Raw genomic sequence first — 22611 nt, forward strand, 5'->3', positions numbered from 1 at the left:
CATGTATGATGTATGGTAATTTATACTGTTTCACATTTTCTTCATAACTTCTTACTTTATTTTACATTTTTTAGGTACGTCCTTTGAACACAGAAGGGTCGCTAAATGTCCTAGGACTAGAAACTGTTAGATTAATTTATTTCAAAAATAAGATGGCAGGTAAGTAAAAACACACAACTGCGATCTACATTAATTACTGTTCATTCAGACATTAATAGAGTGCTGATGCACTGAATGCAATCCAAGTAGCCTTTTCTCAAAAGCATTTCAACATAAAATTTGTAAATGCTGCAATTCCCAAGGTTTTAAATATAATTAAAAAAAACAATTGTGCTATCTAATCATTTTAGGCTAAAACTTTGAAGTAGGAACCAGTTACTCCATTCAGATGTCTCATATTTCTAGCACCTTAGCATAATTGAATTTTAAGTCTATTACAGGTAGTCCTTGCTTTACAACTGTAATGGAGTCTGGAATTTCCATCATAAATCATGACGGTTATAAATCGAGGGACTCAAGTGACCAAACATGATTGTATGAATTTTTTTTTAGTGATTGTCAAGCAAACTCCACAATTGTTAAACAAATCAATGTATTCCTATCAACGTTTTTGCCAGAAACCGGCAAAAAACAAATTGTAGTCGCATGACCATGGGCCAGTGTAACTGGCCATAAAGGTGAGCCAGTTGCCAAGAGCCCAAAATCCAATCATGTGACTACAGGGGAATTGTGCACCTGTCTGAACACTGGAACCAGGTAATAAGTAGCTCTTGGCAAGTCCATTATAACTTCGAATGATCACAGGCCACTGGTCATAAGTTAAGGACTATCAGTATATTTTGTACTGATTTTGTTATCACTGAGATTTTTAAAGAAATTACTTCCACTTCTTCAAATATAAGATATATTGATACTTCCTAAAATTATAGATCCAGATCTTTTGAACTAAATAAAACTTAAATGCAGTGGTTTGGATGTTTGTAGCACTGCAGAGTTCCACTCAGAATGCTTCCAATTATTTCAAATTCTTCCTTCTAGTAGTGTTTATCTGCAAAGTACTTTCACATTAAAAATTAACTACAGATAGAGAATTAAATCATTAAGTCAGCACTGTGAATTCATGTTTTTTGGGTTTTCTTGCCACTTCCCAGTAAGTGGATGATAGGCAATGTTTCAGTCAGCACCACAGAAGTTTCAGTAGGTAAATCTGGTAGTTAAAGGCTATGGAAGGAATATTGCTTGAGTAAACTTTTCTGTCTCAGTCTCCTAGAAAAACGTTACTATTTGTTTTATTTTACAATCTCTAAAAATAAACATTTCTAAATTACCCATTTATTTTGTATAATATGCCAAATATTTTCTGTATATCACGTCTACTTTAAGCATAAAGTTTTTCTTAGAAGAAATTCTGAATGCAAGATTAACTCCACATTAGGTGCAAACAAGAAGTAGAACTGAACACAGAAGTGGAAAGTTTTACCTTAGACTTGTTTCAATGATAGTTCCCACCATCACCTAGTTTTTGTCCATGGATCTCAGAACAAGATAATTTTCCCTCTGGACTTACTTGCTTACTTACAGATGTACAAGTTACATATCATAGTAAACCATGTGGGGTGCAAAAAATGGTCAGTTGAAAAAAAAGTCAATCATCTACATTTCTTTCAAAGACAGGATTCTCTGTATTTTTTTTATTTTTCAAGCCTCTAATGAATGTTTGCAGATAACATATAATTAGTATAAGCTTAAGGCCATAATCTTATACTATGTATTTATATTGTTCCATTGTTTTAACATTAGCAGTTGTACCTAATTTAGAAAAGTTTTCTATAGTTAACCCTCTGGAGAGGGGGGAAAAAGTGATCCTGCTTGGATTTTTATGTTTTTCTTAGAGGGTGATGAGTTGGTGGTTCCTGAGACATCAGATAACAGTCGGAAGCAAATGGTCCGAAATATTAATAATAAACGGCGCTACTCCTTCCGGGTGCCTGAGGAAGAGAGAATGCAGCAGAGAAGGTCGGTATTCAACCTGTACTTGTCTTCTGTCCATGCTTGTAGACCCTGAAGACTGGTTGTGTCCCGTCGTCGTATTTTTTGTTTGTTTGTTTGATTGTTAGAAAAAAATGGATTTCTGGGCAATGCGTTCAAACATTTGTCTTTTCTGTTATATATTATGCTTTATTTATATTATGTATAACCCAACACTTAAATTTGTTTTAATTTAAATATAAATGCAAAAAACTATTGTAAATTGGAATGCATGTCTCCAACTACTGTACATAAGTACATTTGTGTGTGCATGTGTGTATATACTGTATATATGACTGATAATAAAGTTTTACGAAAGAAATTTATATTGCTAATTATGCATATATTGTCCAGTTTTGATATTCTCTTTTTTGCACAGTTCCTATCTTGATTCTCTGTCATATTCCCCAGTGCTCTGATGATAACAATTATTTTTCAAATTTTGTGTAGTTTTCAGGCAGCAAAAGGGTCACCTTGGAAGATAGCATTCAGACAACAACAACAACTTTATTGATTAGCCCTTGGGCCATATCAAAGTGCAAAGTTCCAGCAACAAACCGTCAACAAACTTGATAAAAACAATCCAAAATGGAATTTGATAAAATACAATTTAAAATGGAATTAAAATAAAATACAATTTAAGATGAAATAGTAATAAAATACAAATTTAAGATATAGATAAAATATGATATTATATTTCGGAGTCGCCCTTGCAATCTACCCCAATCAGTCCCACATATGCAGATCTTAACTGGATCATTTTGTTTAAATACTGTGCTACGTTAAATGTTATTTTCAAGTTCTGACCGGACATAAGATAAGTTATTTTGATATGGGGATCCCAATGGGTCATTCGTTTGGTATATAGACCAAGATACCTGTCTCTCACCCTCTTATACAGACAACAGTCAAATAGGATGTGAGCCAGGTCCTCTACCTCTGCTGCTCCGCAAATGCAGAGACGCTCATTGTACGGTATAGCATGAAATCTCCCATATCTGACCATTGTGTCAAGCTGTTCGAATCTCGCTCTCATAAATATCTCCCTAAGATATTTTGGGAGTTGTAACTTCAAATAACTGTCCACTTGAAAAGTACATTTGTATTTACTCAGCCATTTCAAGTTACCCACCTTACTAAGGATAGCTATATCAATTTGTGCTTCTATATCCTTAATTCTTTGGGCAACTCTTTTTTTAGATTGTTCTCCTGTTACGCAAGAAACAGGAAGGCCACAGCTTCTTACAAAATTTGTTAGTTTGGTGATCCAGGAGATTTGTGATTGCAGTTTTATTTGCTCTAGTAGGCATAATTTGGGGAGTCTATCAGTCTCCATTTCATTAACTTTGCACCAGTAGTTATAAGCTCTAATTTTAGATAATGCCTGAATTGTATGAATTCCCAATTCAGCTCTAACTGCTGCAGCAGATGTTCTTGGATCTACACCCAAAATACATCTCAGAAGCTGGGACTGTGTTTGTTCTAAAACTGTGGTTGAGTAAAGACCCCAAATTTCTGCTCCATACAAGAGCATTGTCGTAACCTTAGCCTTATAAACCTTGAGTAATGGAGATAGGGACCCTGGGTAACTATGGTTCTTTAGTTTGAGCAATAAATTCAAAAGGGCTTTTGCTCTAAATGTACTCCATTGATGATGGCAGGCCCAAGATCCAGTCTTGGAAAAAGTTACTCCCAAATATACAAAGGTATTAACCTGCTCAATTGGTTCACCATCTAATTGCCACTTATGTCTCTGATGGTTTCTTCCAAACACCATTATTTTCGATTTAGATTTGCTAATGATTAGGGAGTTATCCTGGCAATAAAAGCTGAATCTTCTTAATAGCCTACATAATCCTACTTGTGAGTATGATAATAAAATCATATCAGCATAAAGCAAGCTGTTACAGTAAGTATTTAGGATCATCGGCATGTGTACCATGGTATCCTTCATTAACCCTGGCAAGTCATTGATGTATAAATTAAATATACAATATACACCCTTGCCTTATCCCTTTATTTGTGTGAATCCTGTTAGTCAGGGCCCCATTAACCCCATACTGCACCCTCAAACAGGTACTTGTGTAAAGGGCTTTAATCAAAGCCAGGAGTCTGGGTTCTATTTTAAGAGATGTCAATTTACTCCATAGTACTTCTCTATTTACCATATCAAATGCTGCTGTAAGGTCTATAAACGCAGCAAAGAGGGGTCTCCTCTTATAGGCATATTTGGCAATTAGATGGTTCAAGACAAAGCAGTTATCAATAGTAGATCTGTTTTGTCTAAAACCTGCTTGTTCTTCTGTGAGGATGTTGTTTTCCTCTACCCAGATTTCAATTCTGTTCAAAAGGTACCTAGCATATATTTTTGCTATAATGTCAATCAGGCTGATGGGCCTATAATTACTAGGATCCTTTTTATTCCCTTTTTATATATGGGGACAACTATTGCCATCTTCCACCGATCTGGTATATGGCAGGTGTTATTTATGTGTGTAAAAAGACCTGCTAATACAGGGCCCCACCAGTTGGGAAATTTCTTAAATAATTCTGCTGGTAAAAAATCCTCGCCTGGGGCTTTATTTCTCTTTAAGCTTTTAATGATGGACTTTATCTCCTTTTCTGAGTCTGGTGGCCAAGGGGGGAGAGTTCTAGGATTTACCAAATCACTGTTTAAAAATAATTTCTTTACCGGTTCGGTGGGGACAAACAAGCACTGATAATAATTCTCCCAGTCCGCAGCAGAGATTGGTATGTCAAATGCAAATCTCCGTTCCTTCAGGATAACTGCTACAGAGTGCACATTCAGACAATTATGAAAATATTCAGAAAGGATTCTGATTTTTAAGAAAATACTTTCAAGAACTATGGAATTAATGTTTCAGCATTTCTCATGTATAGGCTGTGCTGATAAACGTTTGTATCCAATTATGGGAAAACACAGGGAAATAATTGAATTTGCTTGTTTTCAAGTTAGCTTTTTTTTCATTACCATTGAGGCTTTTAAAGACCTATTTATTACATAACCTATGATTAGAACCAGTTTTATGCTGTCAGGTTTTCTAAAATTCTCAAGAATTTTCTTTTGTATCCTACAATACATTGGCAAATTTCTCTAAAGCTCTTGAAATTACTGTAAGAGTAAAATGTGAAGAGTAGTGCTGTATTCTTCTAATTCTTTTCTTTTCTTCTGTCCTTCATCTCTGCCTCCATCTTTGCAGCATCCGATCATCACTGAGCCCACCTCTGCACCTTTTCTTGAATGTTGTCTCAACTCCCTCTCGTAGTGCACTCTGAGACCCAGTAACCATTTGGACTTTTTTTGTGAACGTGGGCTGTTAAGTTTTTAAGCCAAATCTCTGTTCTTCCTGACCTTTTCCCTTCCATCAAGCTAACCGCTGAGATAGAATCAGTATCAGAATTTAAAGTACTCTTCTTTTAAAATTTAGCCATACAAATGGCTGTTTGTTTTCAATAGTGGAACAATTTTTATGAATACTATATATTTACTCTTTGTGTTTACAAATAGCCACTTCAACATACAGTGTCTGAATATTTTCTTTTGCAGGGAGATGCTGCGAGACCCAGAAATGAGAAATAAATTAATTTCTCACCCAACTAACTTTAACCATATAGCACACATGGGCCCAGGAGACGGCATACAGATCCTCAAAGACCTGCCTATGGTAAGGACAGCCTGGCGTCTAATGAAAGCGAAATGAAGGTGTCTGAAATGTAATACAAATAAAATTGATTGAATTTCTGCCCTATCACACTCTCACAATTCTCAGCAAATTACGTATGTGCAAAGCTTTAGAACATCCATAGTATGAACAAAACAATACAAATAAACAAAATCATAAAATTAATGATCAACATAGCAATAAAATGACAAAAATAAAAAATAAAAGATGGCACAAAAGGGAAGCATCACTGGCAGAACTGGTATGTTCTTCCTTTCATATTTGAAAGAAGAAAATGCCACATTTTTGTGTGATCCCTTCACCCTCGGGTCAAAAATTGCCAGTGTCTCATTTCTTTTTTTTCCAATTGCCTCCTTGCAATCATCTGCTGTCACTGATGACTACTTACTTACCGCAGCTTTCCTTAACCCACTCTAACCCTGCCGTTGTGTTTCCCCCAATTTCCCATCGTCATTCTTCAGTAAACCTGGCTAGGGATACTAGAGGCTTACAATTTTAGCACATCCAAATCAGTGTGATGGATTGCCTGTGCTTATTAGTGAACGAGTCAGTCAAGGTCTTCTCTAAATTCTAACCTGCTCAACTTTCTCTTTTATATATGACTTTACCTCTTAGCTGTTTCTGACTTGACTGTCTTTCTGTTGCAGAACCTTCGGCCTCAGGAAAGTCGGGCAATGTTTAGTGGTTCTGTCAGTATCCCTTCAATCACAAAAACCCGGCCAGAGCCTGGACGTTCCATGAGTGCTAGTAGTGGCTTGGCAGCAAGTAAGTTGCTGAGCCTTCGCTTGGCGTCAGCCTCTTTCTCTATTTTCCTTGAGAAGGGTGTACCATTACCTCTGTATTTGTCTGCTTCGTGAAGGATGTATTAAGAAAGAATCAGACATTTTGGTGGTCAAGGACCTTAAGAACAAAGGGAATTTAGTCAAAAATTTAGAGAGAAAAGATTAGACGTTCTCTTTGGAGAGAAAACAAATATGAAAGCAGTGCAGACTTAATAATTTTAAAAGGCAATACACTGGATTCATCTATATATGTTCAGCTGTTTACAAGCAGTGTATTTGTGTGTGTTTCTTAGTTAACTTTTGGAACTCCCTAATATTGAGAAAACACGTGCTCACGTTGGAAAGACAGTTTTTGCCAACTGAGATCAGCACAGTGTTCCATATTTTAAAAAAGGGGAAATGTAATTGTTTTGCCTATTTGTCATATTTCACTGTTAAGAAATATATCAACATAGTACCTAGAATAAAGTCTCATAAACATATAAAAGGGTATTTTTATTTCATCTGAATATGAGGAAGAGTTGCAGAACTAATTACTAATCAAATTTAATCATTTTAAAGAAATGAGCTGAGCCTGACTCCTGATAATTACATGGAAGTGCCCATGGAGTTTTCTTGGCAACAGTAAAGAAGTGTTAGCTGTAAAACCACTTGTTACTCGGTGCATATTGTTGTAGAGAAGTATGAGGAAAGTTAAACTTATAGAACTCCCACTAGTTTAATATTGTATGCAGGGATTAAATTGCAAAAATATCAATATTAAAAGTATGATTGTATCTTATGAAAACAAATGTACTTCAATGCACGTATCATATTTAACATTCTGTATTGTTTTTATTATTGGTGTATTGCAGTCATGGTATTGATGGAGGCCTAATCAGGATTGGCACTAAGAAATGGGGCAGTTGCACAATACTTTCAGATATATTTCAGGGCTGCTGTTCATCTGCAATGAACTGCTATAGGAGCAACATTTCCAGAAATGTTGGCAAAATATTTGGGATTCGATGCAAGTGGAAGATGTTAAACCCCCCTTCCTATACTTTACCCCACCTAGCAGTTTCTCCTTAACCAACACAGAGAGGTTAATTCAATAAAGCATATAAATTATTTTTACTCTTGCTGAAATGGAGGCTGGGATGGAAAAGGGAGAAGAGCCTTGGTAAAAAGGAATGACGATGGAAAAACAAAACTGGCAGCCATCAGTAGATCAAATAATGGTAAAGGGTGACAATGAATACTATGGGTTATAGTTCTAATGCTTTTGCATGGTATGTAGTTAAATTCCTGGGTGCATTTCTAGGAACATCTGCACAAAATGGTAGTGCTTTGCGGAGAGAATTCTCAGGAGGTAGCTATGGAGCAAAGCGTCAGCCAATGGCCTCCCCTTCAGATGGCTCTTTGTCTTCTGGTGGCCTGGACCAAGGCAGTGATGCCCCAGTGAGGGAGTATGAGCGAGAGGTGGGTATAAGCTCCAGTTTTTGCTTAAAGTAATCAAAAATCAAGACACATAAGTACTGCACTAGTTGATAATTGAAAGGGAAAGTATTACTCTGTAAAATATAATTCTAATTACATGAATTACCTTGATTTTTTTAGCAATAGCTAAATAGCTTCCATATGTTTTAGATCACAGCACCATCACATCAAGCCTGATTTATGAAAATTAGATACAACATACCTGTAAATCATCTGATCACAGAAGGCAAACCTTAAATCTTTGGATCATTTGGTCCAGGGATCAAGCCACCTTGTAAACTTCTCAAATGGGCTGAATCCCCTGTGGAAACAACTACCAGCTTAAAAACGTTCTGTTGGACAAGCAAAAAATATTCCAAGAAACAGTTGGGGAGATTCTTGTTCATACAAGATTTTTCTTGTGATTGTTAAGCAATTATTTAAGAGATTGTAACAGAGTATAGTACAAACAAAGCCACTTCAGGAAATTATGCAAATAGATAAACATTTATGTACGTGTGATTACAATATAGCATTTATAGGCATAGATGCAGATACAGGAAAATAAAAATTAAATCAGCAAATGTCCCTAAATATATTAATTGCCACTGAAGTTTATAACAACTCTAGAAAAAAAAGTGTGCTTTTACATTTGGCAGATTATGAATATAGACATCTGTTCTACTGTATGAGTGACAGCATTGCAGGGACTCAAAATGTCAGAGCCCAAAGAGAAACCTTCTAGAAAGTTGCCTGTATAAATGTATAATGTGCTGTTTATTTTCATCCCTCCAAAAGTTTTTAGACCAGGGCACTTTTGGATCTAAATCAATAACGTTCTCTTGATAAGGTAGAACGGGTATTCTTCACTGCCTATTTTTGATAGGGTTGCTGGCCAGGCAGAGAAAGAAAGAAGAGGTAACCACTTGGCCTTCCATTCCTTGTCCCTTGCTTCTGTAGATTTCCAGTCCTCCCTGTTTCCATTTGTGGCCGTTCTGTTGTTCACTAATATGTTCTCTTCACGTGTTTTGGGCTGCAGGACTCTGACTCTCCAAGGCACTCTACAGCTTCCAACAGTTCCAACCTGAGCAGCCCTCCCAGTCCCATTTCTCCTCACAAGACCAAGAGCCTCTCCCTGGAGAGCTCGGACCACGTGAGTTGGGACTCATGAACTGCTTCAGCCCTCAGATTTGACATCTCAGCAGCTTCTGGTCCCCATGATTCTCCATTTGCTCTCATTCTCATCTCCTCTCAGCTTCCCTACAAGAACCAAACTCTGGGTGGGAGCAGGGAGGAAGAGAGTATATTTGCCATAATTGGCACCAGTAGCCCAACTCTCTTCCTCTCCTAATAGTAGCCAGCAAACAAAAGAAAACCTCGGTGGAGGGCAGCGTGGAGTTGTTATATGAGAAATATTGGTATATTTCTATTATTATCAATTTTATTTCATAGGATTATGAAATTCCATTCTATGGCATATTATGCAATACACCACACTCCAAACAAAACATGGTAGTGTAGGGAGCTATACACAGTATGTAACAGGAAACCAGATAGATTTGCCTTGGTACACGTAGACCCATATTATATTTTTTCAGGAATAAATACAGCAACACCCTCCATGTTTGGTGATAGGGTGAAATTTGCCCTGCTAAGGAAGATACACATGCTCTCAGACTGCTACTTTGAATGTCAGTCTGATTGCTGCCAGTAAATCTTATTGATTTGGGGGAAAATGATGCATATTTTACTATAATAGAGTTTAAGTAAATACACAAAATTAAGAGTTAGTACATATGTATATAATAAAAGAAAAAGCAGCATTGTAATGCAACAGAAGATGGATTCCTATTTAAGAGATCCTTTAATTTAAAATGTGTGGTGTTCCTTTTTTCATACTAAATAATCTATGGATTGAGGGTGTGATCTGAATTTAGAATGGCACTGGATAAAAAACATACAGCCTAGATGAAGACTCCATCCTCACAATTTTTGCTCTGTGACATTTCCTCCTTATCAGTAGAAAAACGAAAGCCATAAGCATCATTTTAAATTCTCTCTGCCTGTTTTCCACCTGTTCTTTACTTTACAAGCAAAATCTACTGTTTACTAGTACACAGATGAGGTAAACTGAAGGGTATCCAAACAATTATAGAATCTCCTCAACTGAAGTAAATGCAAATAGAAATGAATGAGCTTTTGGAAGATTAGGGCTAGGCTTTCAAACCCATTTTGCCTTTTAATCACCACAAGCTCTTAAGTAACTTTCTTAGTTAACTAACTACAATCACTGAATACAAGGATCATTCAATCCGAAATATAAGTTTGTAGTTTGTTCTTTATCATTGAAAGTTAACGTGCTGCTTGTAGAGTTGTATTTTGCTAAATTATACAAGACTTCTAAAGATTTTCATTGTGGTCATCTGCTCACCCATCCTGGCCCAGAATGCCCATTGTCACTGATGTAGAATTCTGGTCGTTGAATCTAATAGAGAAAACCTAATCGGAGCATAGCATTTCTGTCTGAATAGTGGAGATCCATCGTCACCTAGAAAAACAATGGCAAAGACAACATGCAAATGGAGGGCAAAGGCAAACTCTTTTTTCTTCCATGTTATTGAATAAAATGAGTACAGTTTGCATTTTCACACTAGATGAATGTGATTTTTCTTCCTAGAATCATTGCTTTTTAGGCTAGACCTATGCTCAAGTGGAGAAAGTATTCATGTTGTAAAAAAAATTTTTTTTAAAAAAAGATAACAGTTTCTACAAGTTTTGTAATACATCCTGGATATTTTCGAACAATTACATTTAACATCAGTGGAAAAACAATACATCTGTAACAGTTTCCTAGGTCACCTCTAAAAAAATCATCAACTACCATCATACAAAGTTCTGATTAAGTACTAGAAGATAGAGATCATTGTCTCTAATCATCTAGATATATTCAGTTTGTGTCGTTATTTGCATTTAGCTCTCTTACACTGGGGAATAATTGGGAGTAGGAGGCAAAATTAAAACTTTGCTATTAAGCATGGTATCCTAAGCCTGTCTGTTGAATTGAGTTTATTAAGAATCTCAAAACTGTGTGTCTTGTCATGAGTTAGAAACAAAAAAAATTAATTTCAGAGCTACCAGCTAAACATACTAAAGGAATTTCCTGCAAGCCTTTTCCAAGGAATTGAGTCACAGCAACAAAAACAGCATATTAAAATCTATTAGCCCTCATCACCTTTGACAGTCACTACTCCAAGATACTGTTTCAACCCCTTCAGTGTTTCCTACAATGATGCTTTTGCCATTATCATTGCTCCATACCATGGCGAAAAGGTTCCTCCACCTCATATTGGCTGGTGTGTGTGTGTGTTTTTTTTTAAGGCTTCTGGTTCTAGCTTTAAACCGCACCTGGCTTGCAGAATTACTGGTTTCAGAAATGATCTTGGAAGCCCTCAAGTTCTATGGCAACAAGCTATGTTTCACTTGGAGACATAGTTGTCACACATGCAAACAAGAGCTAAGGGAAAGGAATCTGCAAATTAGAAATAGTATTACATAACATAAAACTATTTAATAAATTTAAACACTACACTTGGTTAGGATGTGTGAACTTGCAATACCAATATCGATAAGGTATTAGGTACTTTTTTCCAGCTGTACCCAACACACAAACACTCTTAAATCTCTGACATTAGCTAGTAAAGTTGAGGTTTGCATTTCTCAGTTTTCATTCCTACATGATTCTATTTCTCCAGGCACTTTCATGTGCCCTGATTGAATCCTGACTAATTTGGTTAGGATCTCTTTTGAATGCGGCTTGAAGCTATGCTGGCTCTATGTGAGAAGTTTGCTTTGAACTGATTCAGGCACTTCATTCATTGCCCTGTTACATTTATGAGGTTCAATAAATTGGATTATAACTGAGCCTCAGATGGTTCACCTCTTACTTGAGACTGTATTTAAAATGGAAACAATCTATACACAACATTCGTGTTTCTTTTCAGATTATATTCCAATTGTATAATTTTATTCTTCTGAATCAGTCTTTTATTAATGGCTTTGTCTAAAATTTGACTGATAGGCTATTTTGTATTCTTATTTATCTTTTTTTTTCTTTTCTTAGAACAGCGGGGTGGAATTCACTGTAACATTTATGTTAAACTCAGGTATTTGGAAACAGCAGACTAATGTTTTAATATAATACATATTAATGCAATAATGTACTTTTGGGTATGTGATTCACCAGAGATACATCTTAGCTGCAAACAAAACTTTTGTTCCAAAGTCCAAAACTTGGGAGATAAATTGACCTAAGGATGCTGGATGTTAAAAATACTTACGATTTTTCAGTTACCAGTTTTCAGGGACAACAGACACACCTATAAGAGCAGCATAAGCAGCAGAGATTATTGCTTTTTCCTTTCCTTGTCTGTTGTTTAATGAAAAGAAATTGGCTTGTTAGGATTATACTACAGAGTTACCTCTTTATAACCGGGGCCTTTTATCTAGGTGCAGTTGGGAGACTCCAGGACATGCATTTGCCTTCAGAGGAAGGTTACTGAGACTCCTGGCAAAATCTAGCCCAAAGCAATAGGACTAATCAAGGCACTACCCTGTCACTTTCAAAGTGCCACCATTTGGATTTTCCTGAGAAACTAGGTTTGCAATTCTTCATCTACAGGGGGCCTTTAGGAATCAGTTAGGCTGTATGTAGACTTTAAATTTTGGGGACCATATTGCAGGCTAAACCAATTCCACAAAAGTTTTCATTTTCTTTTCCTTTCTCATTCTGCATAAAACATAGTCGCACTGATGAGGAAGCAATTCACAACCAAAAAAAAATGCCCTTGGTATTTAAGAGAATTATACCTGCCTTTTTATGTACAATTTCATATCATTTATTTTTTAAAAAAAGATATTTTTAGGGATTTTTTTCATTGTAATATTGTTGTACAGTTTTGCATGGCCTAGATGTAATCACTTTTTTTGTTTTGGTTTAGAGTATAAAAGCTGACAAGTGTGTGCGTGGGAGGGGGAAGTTTCTGCTTTGGCTCTTCTCACTTGTATTTTTGATTCATGTCCTCAGTGTTGTAGAGGACATTGTAAGAGATTCTCTGCTCCAGAACAATGATGTAGATTCTATTGCACAGAAATATTTAAGGTGGATCAGTCAAAGGTGTAATAAGTGGCAGACCACCAATATTTTACATTGATAACACTTAATATTAACCTACTTTGATGTATTGCAATAAAACAGGGAAATACTAGAAATTCAGATCGTTTTGTCTTCTTTTCCCTTCCCCCTCAGATCAATTTTATGTTAAGAGTGGGCCCATAAATTCAGCTATTGAGATCTTAATTTCTTACAGTAGAAGTGCTGGACCAGAAAACTTTAGGAGTGGTTGCTCTCTTCCAATGTATCTACTTAATTTAAACCATAGACTAATCATACTTTGCCATTCTGTTCTTGTTTCCTCGATGCCGCTGAGGATAAAAACATTTAAGCTCATCATATTTTTTTTCTTCAGCATGTGGTTTGCAAAGCAATGAATCCAGAATATTCTGTTTTGTGAATAGAGCTTAATGAATGGCTATGTGAAGGACAGACCGAACTTAAAAATGTACGGTCAATATTAATTGCTTTTATTTACTGATATACTGCAACAATCAAATAGAAAACAGGAATTGATTATGCAACCATGTAGATGCAGCTTTTTAGTTAGGAAAAATAAAGCAGAACTGTGAGGGCATTTTTTTGTTAAAACCTTGCCATCCCCACCCCACCCCAGCTCCATCATGATGCTATTCGCCCAGTGTGCTAATTTACAGCAGTTTTAATTTTATAGGAAATAATTAGGAAGGGGGTCTGATAGTCGCTAAATATCATGCACATTATTCCTGCACACAAACATTCCTGCCATTTCTAAAAATCTGTGTCAGAAAAGCCCGTCTTTTTCTATGGCAATGATGATGATTCTAACATCAAACTCTGCTGGACCACTTTTTTTTTTCTCTAGACAAAATCAAGAACACTGTCTTAAAAATAATTTGAATTCACATAACTTACATAGCATTGTCTTTGACTCCTACCATGTCCTAATAAATCTTGGGTCCAAAACATTCTCTCCCTCAAGTAAAGATTTAATGACATGCAGAACATCAATCAGGAGATGTTCAGAGAATTTCATGACAGCATCACTAGAGTGTGTATTTCTGATTCGCTTTGACATAGACCTGTGTTTCACTGAATCTCTCTTCTTATCATTTCACAAATGATGCACGAAGCACTGTCAGGTGAAAGCAAACAGAACCACTTGTGAACAGTCCCAAACAGAAGTTTTATTGTTAGTCATCTGTTACAAGAATCTCACCAGACTGACTGCATTTCCTTAGGAACAGATAAGGCTTCAAGCAGGAAGAAAGTCGTTTTCTTCTCTTGGCGTTACATTTTTCAAATACGTCAGTTTATTCCTTGTAAATGAGATTGTAAATTTCTTTGATTAAAGGCATTTTTATAATCACATCTGGAAGAGTGATACTTTATATAGTAATATTAAATTCCTCAAAAACTAGATTCCAATTGGCAGTTAGTATTTTTGGTTTAACAAGCCCCTTGTCAGCTTTTTATACTCTTAGTAATGCTCATATTCCATCTTTTCACGCATTTCATCTCCCTCTTTAACTCTGATATTGCAGTGTGGAGTATAGAATTTTAAAATGTTTCCTGTTGAATTAAATTAAGACTAGTTGTCTATCTGAACAATGACCAGATTATATTTTATAATTCACAAAAATCTATTCATTTTTCTATGATCTTAAGACTTGAATTCCATGATATCCTCTCCATGATATCCTTTCAGTACCATCAATTGTGCACTATGTAAATAACACACAGTAAACAGCTCCAAGGAAATAAGATCAATTTATCTAAATGCATAGAAGCATCTGCAAGATATTTTAGGGAGCAAGAGAGCCTTAGGACAAATAATAAAATGACAAGTAGGCACCCTGCCCACCCTTCTTGCTGATTTGACAATGAACTATCATACTGAAAGGCAAGTAGTGTGAACCAATAAAAAATACTATAAATTGGTAGAAAATGACTTAATTTATGCATACAACTCCACCAGCAATTTGTGTCCAAGTCTTGTCTCTCTCTCACATACACACACACATTCACAAATACATGGTATATAAAGAACTATAGTTAAATCTTTTCTAAAAATCACTTCGGTGCCTTAGGCGATAGGCCAAAATTGATGTAGATTGGAATAAATAATGGCAGACCTTCTAAAGCTCTGTCGTATTATTGGAAAGACATTTTTAACAACTGATGTATCCACAGCAAGACTCTTTCTCCATCATCCATGATCCTAAATTCTAGCAGGAAAATTGATTTAGGCAAAAGAAAGTGGGATGCATTTATTATTACTGCCTTCCTGCAGCATTTATACTTTCTGGTGTAGCATAAAGGTATAAATTTAATTAATTTATTGTTAACACATTCAGCAACAGGATTAAGCAGATTTTCTTAAGTGGAAAATATTAAAGGTATTAGGTCAAAATTCAGCTAAAGAATGTTGCAGTTAAAACTTGCTGATTTCAAAGCAAGCATTTACTTTGATTGTTCCAGGCCATAGGGTAATGATGAGCTGGGTCTTTGCATAATATGTCCTAACTAGTTTAGTTTGAACCTGGTTATTTGTGCCTCATCTGAGAACTCTGGATGGATTTGTTCAGTGATCCATCAGTTTGTTTTCTTGGCTGTACTGGTACTCTCAGGAGTCAACATCAAAAGTTCAAAGGCGTCAACACTCATCCTGCTTTTTTTAAAGTTCAACTTTCCAACTTAAAAATCCAACTTTTGTTCTTTCAATTCTTTCTTATGTTCAGCCAAATTTTATTCTTGGTATAAATGGCAGTGTTTTTTGATACACATTATAGGGAAGCACCCAGTTTTCTAGAGGTTTTGGACTTCAACTATTTTCAGCTCCAACTGCAGCAGAATCAGCAAAAGACTGTAGAAGGCACAACCCAAAACATTTGCAGTGTGTCAGGTTGCCTACACTTCCGGCTATAGTAATATATCTTTAAAGTATTGCTTTTAGTAAAATAGACTCCAGATGAAGCCTGCTTATGCATTCACATCAACACATTTTCAGTATACATAGAGGAAAAGCAGGACCACAAGATTGTTGACAACAATTTCCTCTATTCTTTGCTAAGTCGGCATTGCATATCCACATCTGAGGCTTTCCAAGTTACTAAAATGCCTCTTTTGAGAACTGAGTTAAACTTTGTGGTTACATTAACAATTATTTTAGCTTGTTTGTTAGTCAATTGTTTTGTTTTAATGCAAAGATAGAAAGGTGTCATATAAACTGAAAAATCAATTTCAGATCAACACATGTAAATATCAGAATCTTCCTACTCAATGGGTAGTGGCTGCAGTTTATTTGGATTGAATTATGTCTACTAACATGTTCCTCCGTTAAAAGATTGAAAGAAAAAAAACGCAAGATTCTTATCACTGAGTCAATTAATTCCAGGAACCCAATCTTTTGCATAAGCACCTCTTTATTGCAAATAAGTTCAAAGTTGAAGTTACAAAATGTCATTCATGTGTGTGTGTGTGTGTGTGTGTGTGTGTGTGTGTGTGTGTGTGTGTGTGTGTGTATATATATATATATATATATATATATATATATATATATATATATATACACATACATATACATATATATATATACACATATACATATACATACATACATACATATATATATATATATATATATATATATATATATATAGTGTGTGTGTGTGTATATATATATATATATACACACACAGACACATATATATACATATACATATTTGTGTGTGTGTGTACATATATACACACACACACACATATATCTTGCAAGTGTGTGCATTGAGCTATTTAAATGTAGACCATTCTTTTCAATGAAATTTTGAAACATAATTGATACTGAATATACATTTCCTGTCTTCATCAAAAGTTGCACTACCAAATATGAAGATACAAAGATGGGAGAAATTACAGTTTTGCTTCTGGGCTCTTATAAATGCCAGAGAGCTTTGGTTTCTCTAAATCTCCATTTAACGAGTAAACTCAATTTTTGAGAGAACCTTGTTAATTACATTCCTTCCACTTAGAGCTCAAACAATCAAAGATAAGCAACCAAATTTCAAAATAAGATGTTCTACATACAACAATGAACTGTTTGTATCAGATTCTTTAAAATCCTCAATTTTGTTGAGCACCAGAGACTCCACATGTATATATTTCACACTGTTCTATAAGAAAATCCCAGCCATTACAGACTCCCACCAAATTACCATACAAAAATAAGGTTTTGTTGTAAATTAAGTTGGCATTCTATACTTTGCAGTATGAAACTGCAGAAGAAAGCTTCATCTTTGAAGAAAACTGAAAAAAAATCTTGAAGATGGGGAGAATAACGTTTAAAGTACAAATAGATGTCTATGCCAACTCATTTTGACTCATGCTCCAACTCAGTATTTTTTTCTTTAAAAAAAGTCAACTCAGCTACCAATGTTAAAATATAAAAAAGATTGCCAAGATCTAGGACAGTACGAAATGCAGCTGTTCATTTTTGCCTCCACATCTTCTAAACTAGCAAACCACTATTTTTTATAAAACAGGAGAATGTTGAGAGGAGCTGTACCCAACAAAAGCACAATTTCCTCAAAATTATTCTGCTTCCAGAAGATCATCTGTTGCATTGCTAAAGCAATTCTGGAGGTGTGATAGGGAGAACTAGTACTGTGGTGTGCCAGAGCTTGGCCATATGATTGGGCCACATTCATAAGACAATAATATTTAATAGTTCTTTTGTGCCACTACTCATTTTTGGTCTTTTTAATCCAGTATTTACTGTAGGCTCCTTGAAACATATTCTTGCATGGAATTTTGGCCTTCAGCTTGGAGCATATGAGAAAAGAGCCACCCATTTTCCGATGAAGGGAATAGGTCTCTTCTGGTGGAGGGACCAATCTGTGCTTTAGCATAACTGGAATCAATCCATGTATCTTTTCAGTGGTATTTTGACAGCCAAAATCAAAAGGTTCAGTGGATGCAAAAGCTTCTCCAAGAATAAGGACAGCATCCAAGTGGGCATCTTCCATAGCCTAATTAAAAACAAAGCAAAGTTATTGTGATTGGCTACTTCAAGCAGGTCTACTGAAAAGAAAATGAAAGAATCAATAATCACCAACATAAACCAGACAAGAATGGTCTGACAAATAGCAGCAGTAGTTAAAATCCAGCTCTGGAATAATAACCCACAAGCAGCAATTCTTGGCTTAATATACAAAATAGGCTCTGCCTTCTTAGCATAGATGAGATAGTTGTGGCTGGCAGTAAAGTGCAGAATAATAAATATGCACTGCAAGCCTTAAAACAGGGGCAGGTACACGACATACTTATACCCTAATCTGGTTAGATAGAATTTGAACAGCCAGGATAACATATAATTCCAATCCAATTCTACGTATTTGTATTAAAATTCAACATATATCTAATCAAAACCGTTATCCCCAGCATTCAGTTTGAAGCGAACATACACTTAAAATAGAGAATATGAAATTATAACTACAGCTTTCTCAATACAGTATCAATACACAGACCTCAAATTGTGAACAGCAGAGAGAAAATTCCTAGTTTGGAAAACAATCCCCCGTACATTTATTTATAAAAAATATTCAGCTGAAATACTTTGTTATATAAAATGGGAAATTGCTCCGTTACTAAATTTTGAGTTTTCAATATTACGTAGAAAGTTAGCACCTGCTTCTGTGTTTGTTGACTTAAATTCAGTTTTTTTCTATTTTAGATTGTCTCCTATAAAAAGGCTCAAGCCAAATCTGAAAAAGTACCACTTGACAGTAAAGACTCTTTCAAGATCACCAGGACAGATGTTTATCCTGTCAGATCAGCAGCTAACGTAACAGTTTCTAGACTGACAAGATTTCTTAACAGGACATACTAAACTATATGAGGGAAGAGAAAGAGGGTGAATATAATTCAGCAGTTACAGAGATTTTTAGGTTTTGGAAATATACATTTTTTGTGCCTTTAGAATTCTGCCTGCTTGTGAGCAAGAAACTAGAACCACAACTTAAGCCAACTAAGGCTTCCTGATTAGAATACAATAGAGCTGGAAGGGACCTTGGAGGTCTTCTAGTCCAGCCCCCTGCTGAAGCAGGAGAACCTATACCATTAGTTTTAGCTATTTATGCAAAAGGAAGAGAAAAGCAGATAGAAATGGTCTCTGCTCATCTCAGTGGGCAACTCTATCACATTAACACAGAAAAAACTCTGGCAACCTGGCTTATCAGATGACAATGCAACAATTGAGAAGGGATATTTGTTGCATTTTCTATTGATTGAGAAAATCAACCTTAACTCATAGCATTGGTAAAGTAGGGACTGTTTGGTTCTACTACTTACCTTGTTTTCGTAGCCAGTTAAAAATTTCATTTCTATTGATTTCTGTAGCACTCTCTCTCTATCCTTGTCAGCAGCTGCTTTAATTAACTAATAAGAGGCAAGAAATCAAAAACAAATCCAATTAGCATTTTTGCAGTCAAGGAAAGCATTTACTTCACAAGGAAGCAAGTCACCCTTGTAACAAATACCTTAGCAATTCCTAAAAGATACTGGCTTTGAAAAGCAAGAGCTTCTGCTGTCTCCCAAAACACGCAAGGCAGAAATTTGAACCAAATTTCAGGAGAAATATCTGAATATTTTCTCCTGAGAGGTCAGTACTGGGGAAACTGAAATAAGATTTCCAAAAGAACACCAAAAGACCTCGAAACATAAATGTAATTTTTATCACAGAAATCTATATTAGCATCTGGATCCTGTAGAACAATTATCAAACAATTGTTCATACATAGCTAATCAAATAGCCATTTTTCCTCTATGGCACAACCAAGTTACCATATAGGTTGGCTGAGCTATCTTGACGTTTAGTTAAATATGAACAACTGTTTGGTATTACTAACGTTATCCATCTGGGGTGAGAAACAACATATAAATAGGAAAACAAAAGAAGACATTCTAGGTAGTACATTCATTTTTAATTACTGAAATTCTTCCCACTACTGACATAATTTAATTTTTTCCATCTATTTAAATTCATTATCTCCTTCCATATTTTATCATAATTATTTCTGTAAAGCTTAGATTTTTCCTCAGTAAGAGTCAACCCCAAGTGCTGTACCTTTTTCACGACTTTAAAACCAGCTTTAAATTCCAATTTCTTCTGATCTTCCACCTTTAAATTTAATTGACCACCTTTTCCTCTTTTGTGTACACTTATTTTCTTTTGTTGCTGTTGTTAGGGTTGAATGTATGCTTTTTGTTTTGTTTCATTTTGTTTGTTTTTACTCTTTTGTATTTTATTTGCTATGATAAAACAATAAATTTTTAAAAAAGAAAAGAGAACGTTCTTCCTCAGCAGAAAAGTCTGGACTTAACGATTAAATATTTTTGCTTCTCTTTTAGGAGGCAAAGGCAAGAATAGTAGTTATGTTGCCTGAGATATGGAGTAATATACTCTCTGAGCTTGAAAATATATATGTAGACCTTGGGTTACAACCGTTCATTCAGCAACTGTTTAAAGTACCATTTAGCTGAGCGAATGGTACTTACAAACTGGTCATCAGACTTCTAGGCATCACAGCATCCCTGCAGACACATGACTGGATCCAGGTGCCTGGCTCATGATTATGACATCAGTGAGCCATGGTCACTGACATTCTCTGCCAACATCCCACAAAGTCAACAGGGAACCCGGCAGGAAGTTGTGATCATGTGAGGCTCTGGCTTAACGACCTATGTGATCCTTGATTAATAATGACAACCAGGACTGCTGGAACTGCCATTGCCAAGCAGTGCAGCCACATGACGTGCTTTATGACCATGTCTCTTAGCAATGGCAACTCCAGCTCCAATTCCTGTTGCAACCAAGGACTACCTGTAAATTGAATATTTAAAAAAAAAAAATCGCAAAAAGTATGCAGTGAAAAGCTTTTATCATCTACTTGTCACAAACCCCATGACGCAGGCATGATAGCCATTTGCAGCCCTTACCTCTATGTAGGTATCTGTGAACTTCTCATCAAAGCCACGTGTTGCTCCAAAATCCAGCAGTGCCACCTGGAAAAAGAGATGTACAAAACTTTCTGAATGAAAGCAGAACTATTCCAGAGGGTTCATTTCTAAATGGGAAGCCTGAAAGAAAGCTTATTCTAGTTTCTCAGAAGCTACATTCTTTATCTACTTTTTATCGGAATGGCTGAAAAATCCTCAAATGATACCATTATGCTACATTACAAAATAGCACATCTTATAGTAAGTATATTACTGGATAAACAGAGCAGTAAAATATTTTGATAGCAGCTGAAGGGGCATATACCAGGTAGTCCTCAACTTACAGCCATTCATTTTTAGAGATCGTTCAAAGTTATAAAGGCAGTGAAAAGTTACTTATGACCAGTTTTTACACAACCGCTGCAGCATCCAGATGGTCTCATGAACAAAATTGGGGCACTTGACAACTGGCATGTATTTATGACAGTTACACTGTCCCTGTGTGTCATGTGATCATGATTGGTAATCTCCCCAGCTGGTTTCCACTGGGGAAAGCCAGATTCACTTAACCACATGTCTCACTTAACAACTGCAGTGATTTGCTTAACCAGTGTGGCAAAAAAAGGTTGTAAAATGCAGCACAACTCACTTAGCTGTTTTACTTAGCAATATAAATTTCAGGCTCCATTACGGTTGTAAGTCAAGGACTATCTTTAGTACAAGTAGGCTATTTCATCTGATAGAGCAGTATTTTAACATTCGGTATAGAAGCTCTGCTATCTTCTTATCTCTGCAGTGTGAAGCTACAGTTTGCCACTTCAGATAAAGATAATTCCCTGATGATACTATCAAAGACCCTTATTAAACAAAGACCAGAAGACACTGAATTTCAGCATAATGTGCTTCCTCAGTGACCAAGACAATCAGATCCCACGTTATTTATTTTAGTTATGCTATACCCAGTATTAATAGGCTTTTCCAGATTTAATCCCCTTCCTTCTGCAATTATGGATGGCAAATATAAAGAAATTCTTGCCGTACTTAAGTGGACTTAATGGCAGCTATAAAGGAAACCCCTGGTGAGCTTCAAAGCCTGGAGCATGTTTTTTCCTAAAAATGTTAAATTCTGTGAAGAACTATACTCCCAACTAATTCATTGTCAGATGGAAAGACTGTCCAGCCTCTCCAATCAATGATATCTAGAAATTTTGTTAAACGATAGGGGTCTGGAAATGATATTTTTAATTAGGCCTAAGTTACATTGCATAGGCCTTGCACTAGAATGTAAAAAATATTTTGTTCTCTTCTGTTCGCCCTGAGTAAAAGAAAGCCAGAGAACATCATAAACACTATTCAATTTCTGTATTCCAGAATTTTCATTCTTTGACGTTTCCCCCCCACATCCTTTTATAGATTCCTTAATTAGAGAACCAGTATATTTTGGCACAGAATTAACAAGTCACTATCCTTCTTTTCCTGAAGTATGTGGATATTATAC

General features: G+C 35.8%; 2 protein-coding genes across 5 annotated transcripts in view; one reads left to right on the forward strand and one right to left on the reverse strand.

Moving 5' to 3' along the window:
• CDC42BPA (CDC42 binding protein kinase alpha) overlaps positions 1 to 13272 on the forward strand; it is a 153062-nt gene extending 139790 nt beyond the window's left edge. For all 4 annotated transcript variants that reach the window (XM_083376317.1, XM_083376314.1, XM_083376316.1 and 1 more), the window contains 6 exons: positions 75 to 159; positions 1893 to 2016; positions 5597 to 5714; positions 6380 to 6497; positions 7818 to 7975; positions 9012 to 13272. In XM_083376317.1, the coding sequence (XP_083232443.1) occupies positions 75 to 159; positions 1893 to 2016; positions 5597 to 5714; positions 6380 to 6497; positions 7818 to 7975; positions 9012 to 9143 (735 nt within the window). In that variant the 3' untranslated portion in view covers positions 9144 to 13272. The remainder of the gene's footprint in view (positions 1 to 74; positions 160 to 1892; positions 2017 to 5596; positions 5715 to 6379; positions 6498 to 7817; positions 7976 to 9011) is intronic.
• A 3529-nt stretch (positions 13273 to 16801) lies between these two features.
• Positions 16802 to 22611, reverse strand: part of COQ8A (coenzyme Q8A) — a 50626-nt gene continuing 44816 nt past the window's right edge. Inside the window, exons 13-15 of the mRNA XM_083379562.1 lie at positions 21114 to 21179; positions 19467 to 19553; positions 16802 to 18145 (exon numbers count right to left, since the gene is read on the reverse strand). Coding sequence (XP_083235688.1) covers positions 17858 to 18145; positions 19467 to 19553; positions 21114 to 21179 — 441 coding nt within the window. The 3' untranslated portion in view covers positions 16802 to 17857. The remainder of the gene's footprint in view (positions 18146 to 19466; positions 19554 to 21113; positions 21180 to 22611) is intronic.

This window comes from Vipera ursinii (assembly GCF_947247035.1).
Source record: "Vipera ursinii genome assembly, chromosome: 1".
Classification (NCBI taxonomy): Eukaryota; Metazoa; Chordata; class Lepidosauria; order Squamata; family Viperidae; genus Vipera; species Vipera ursinii.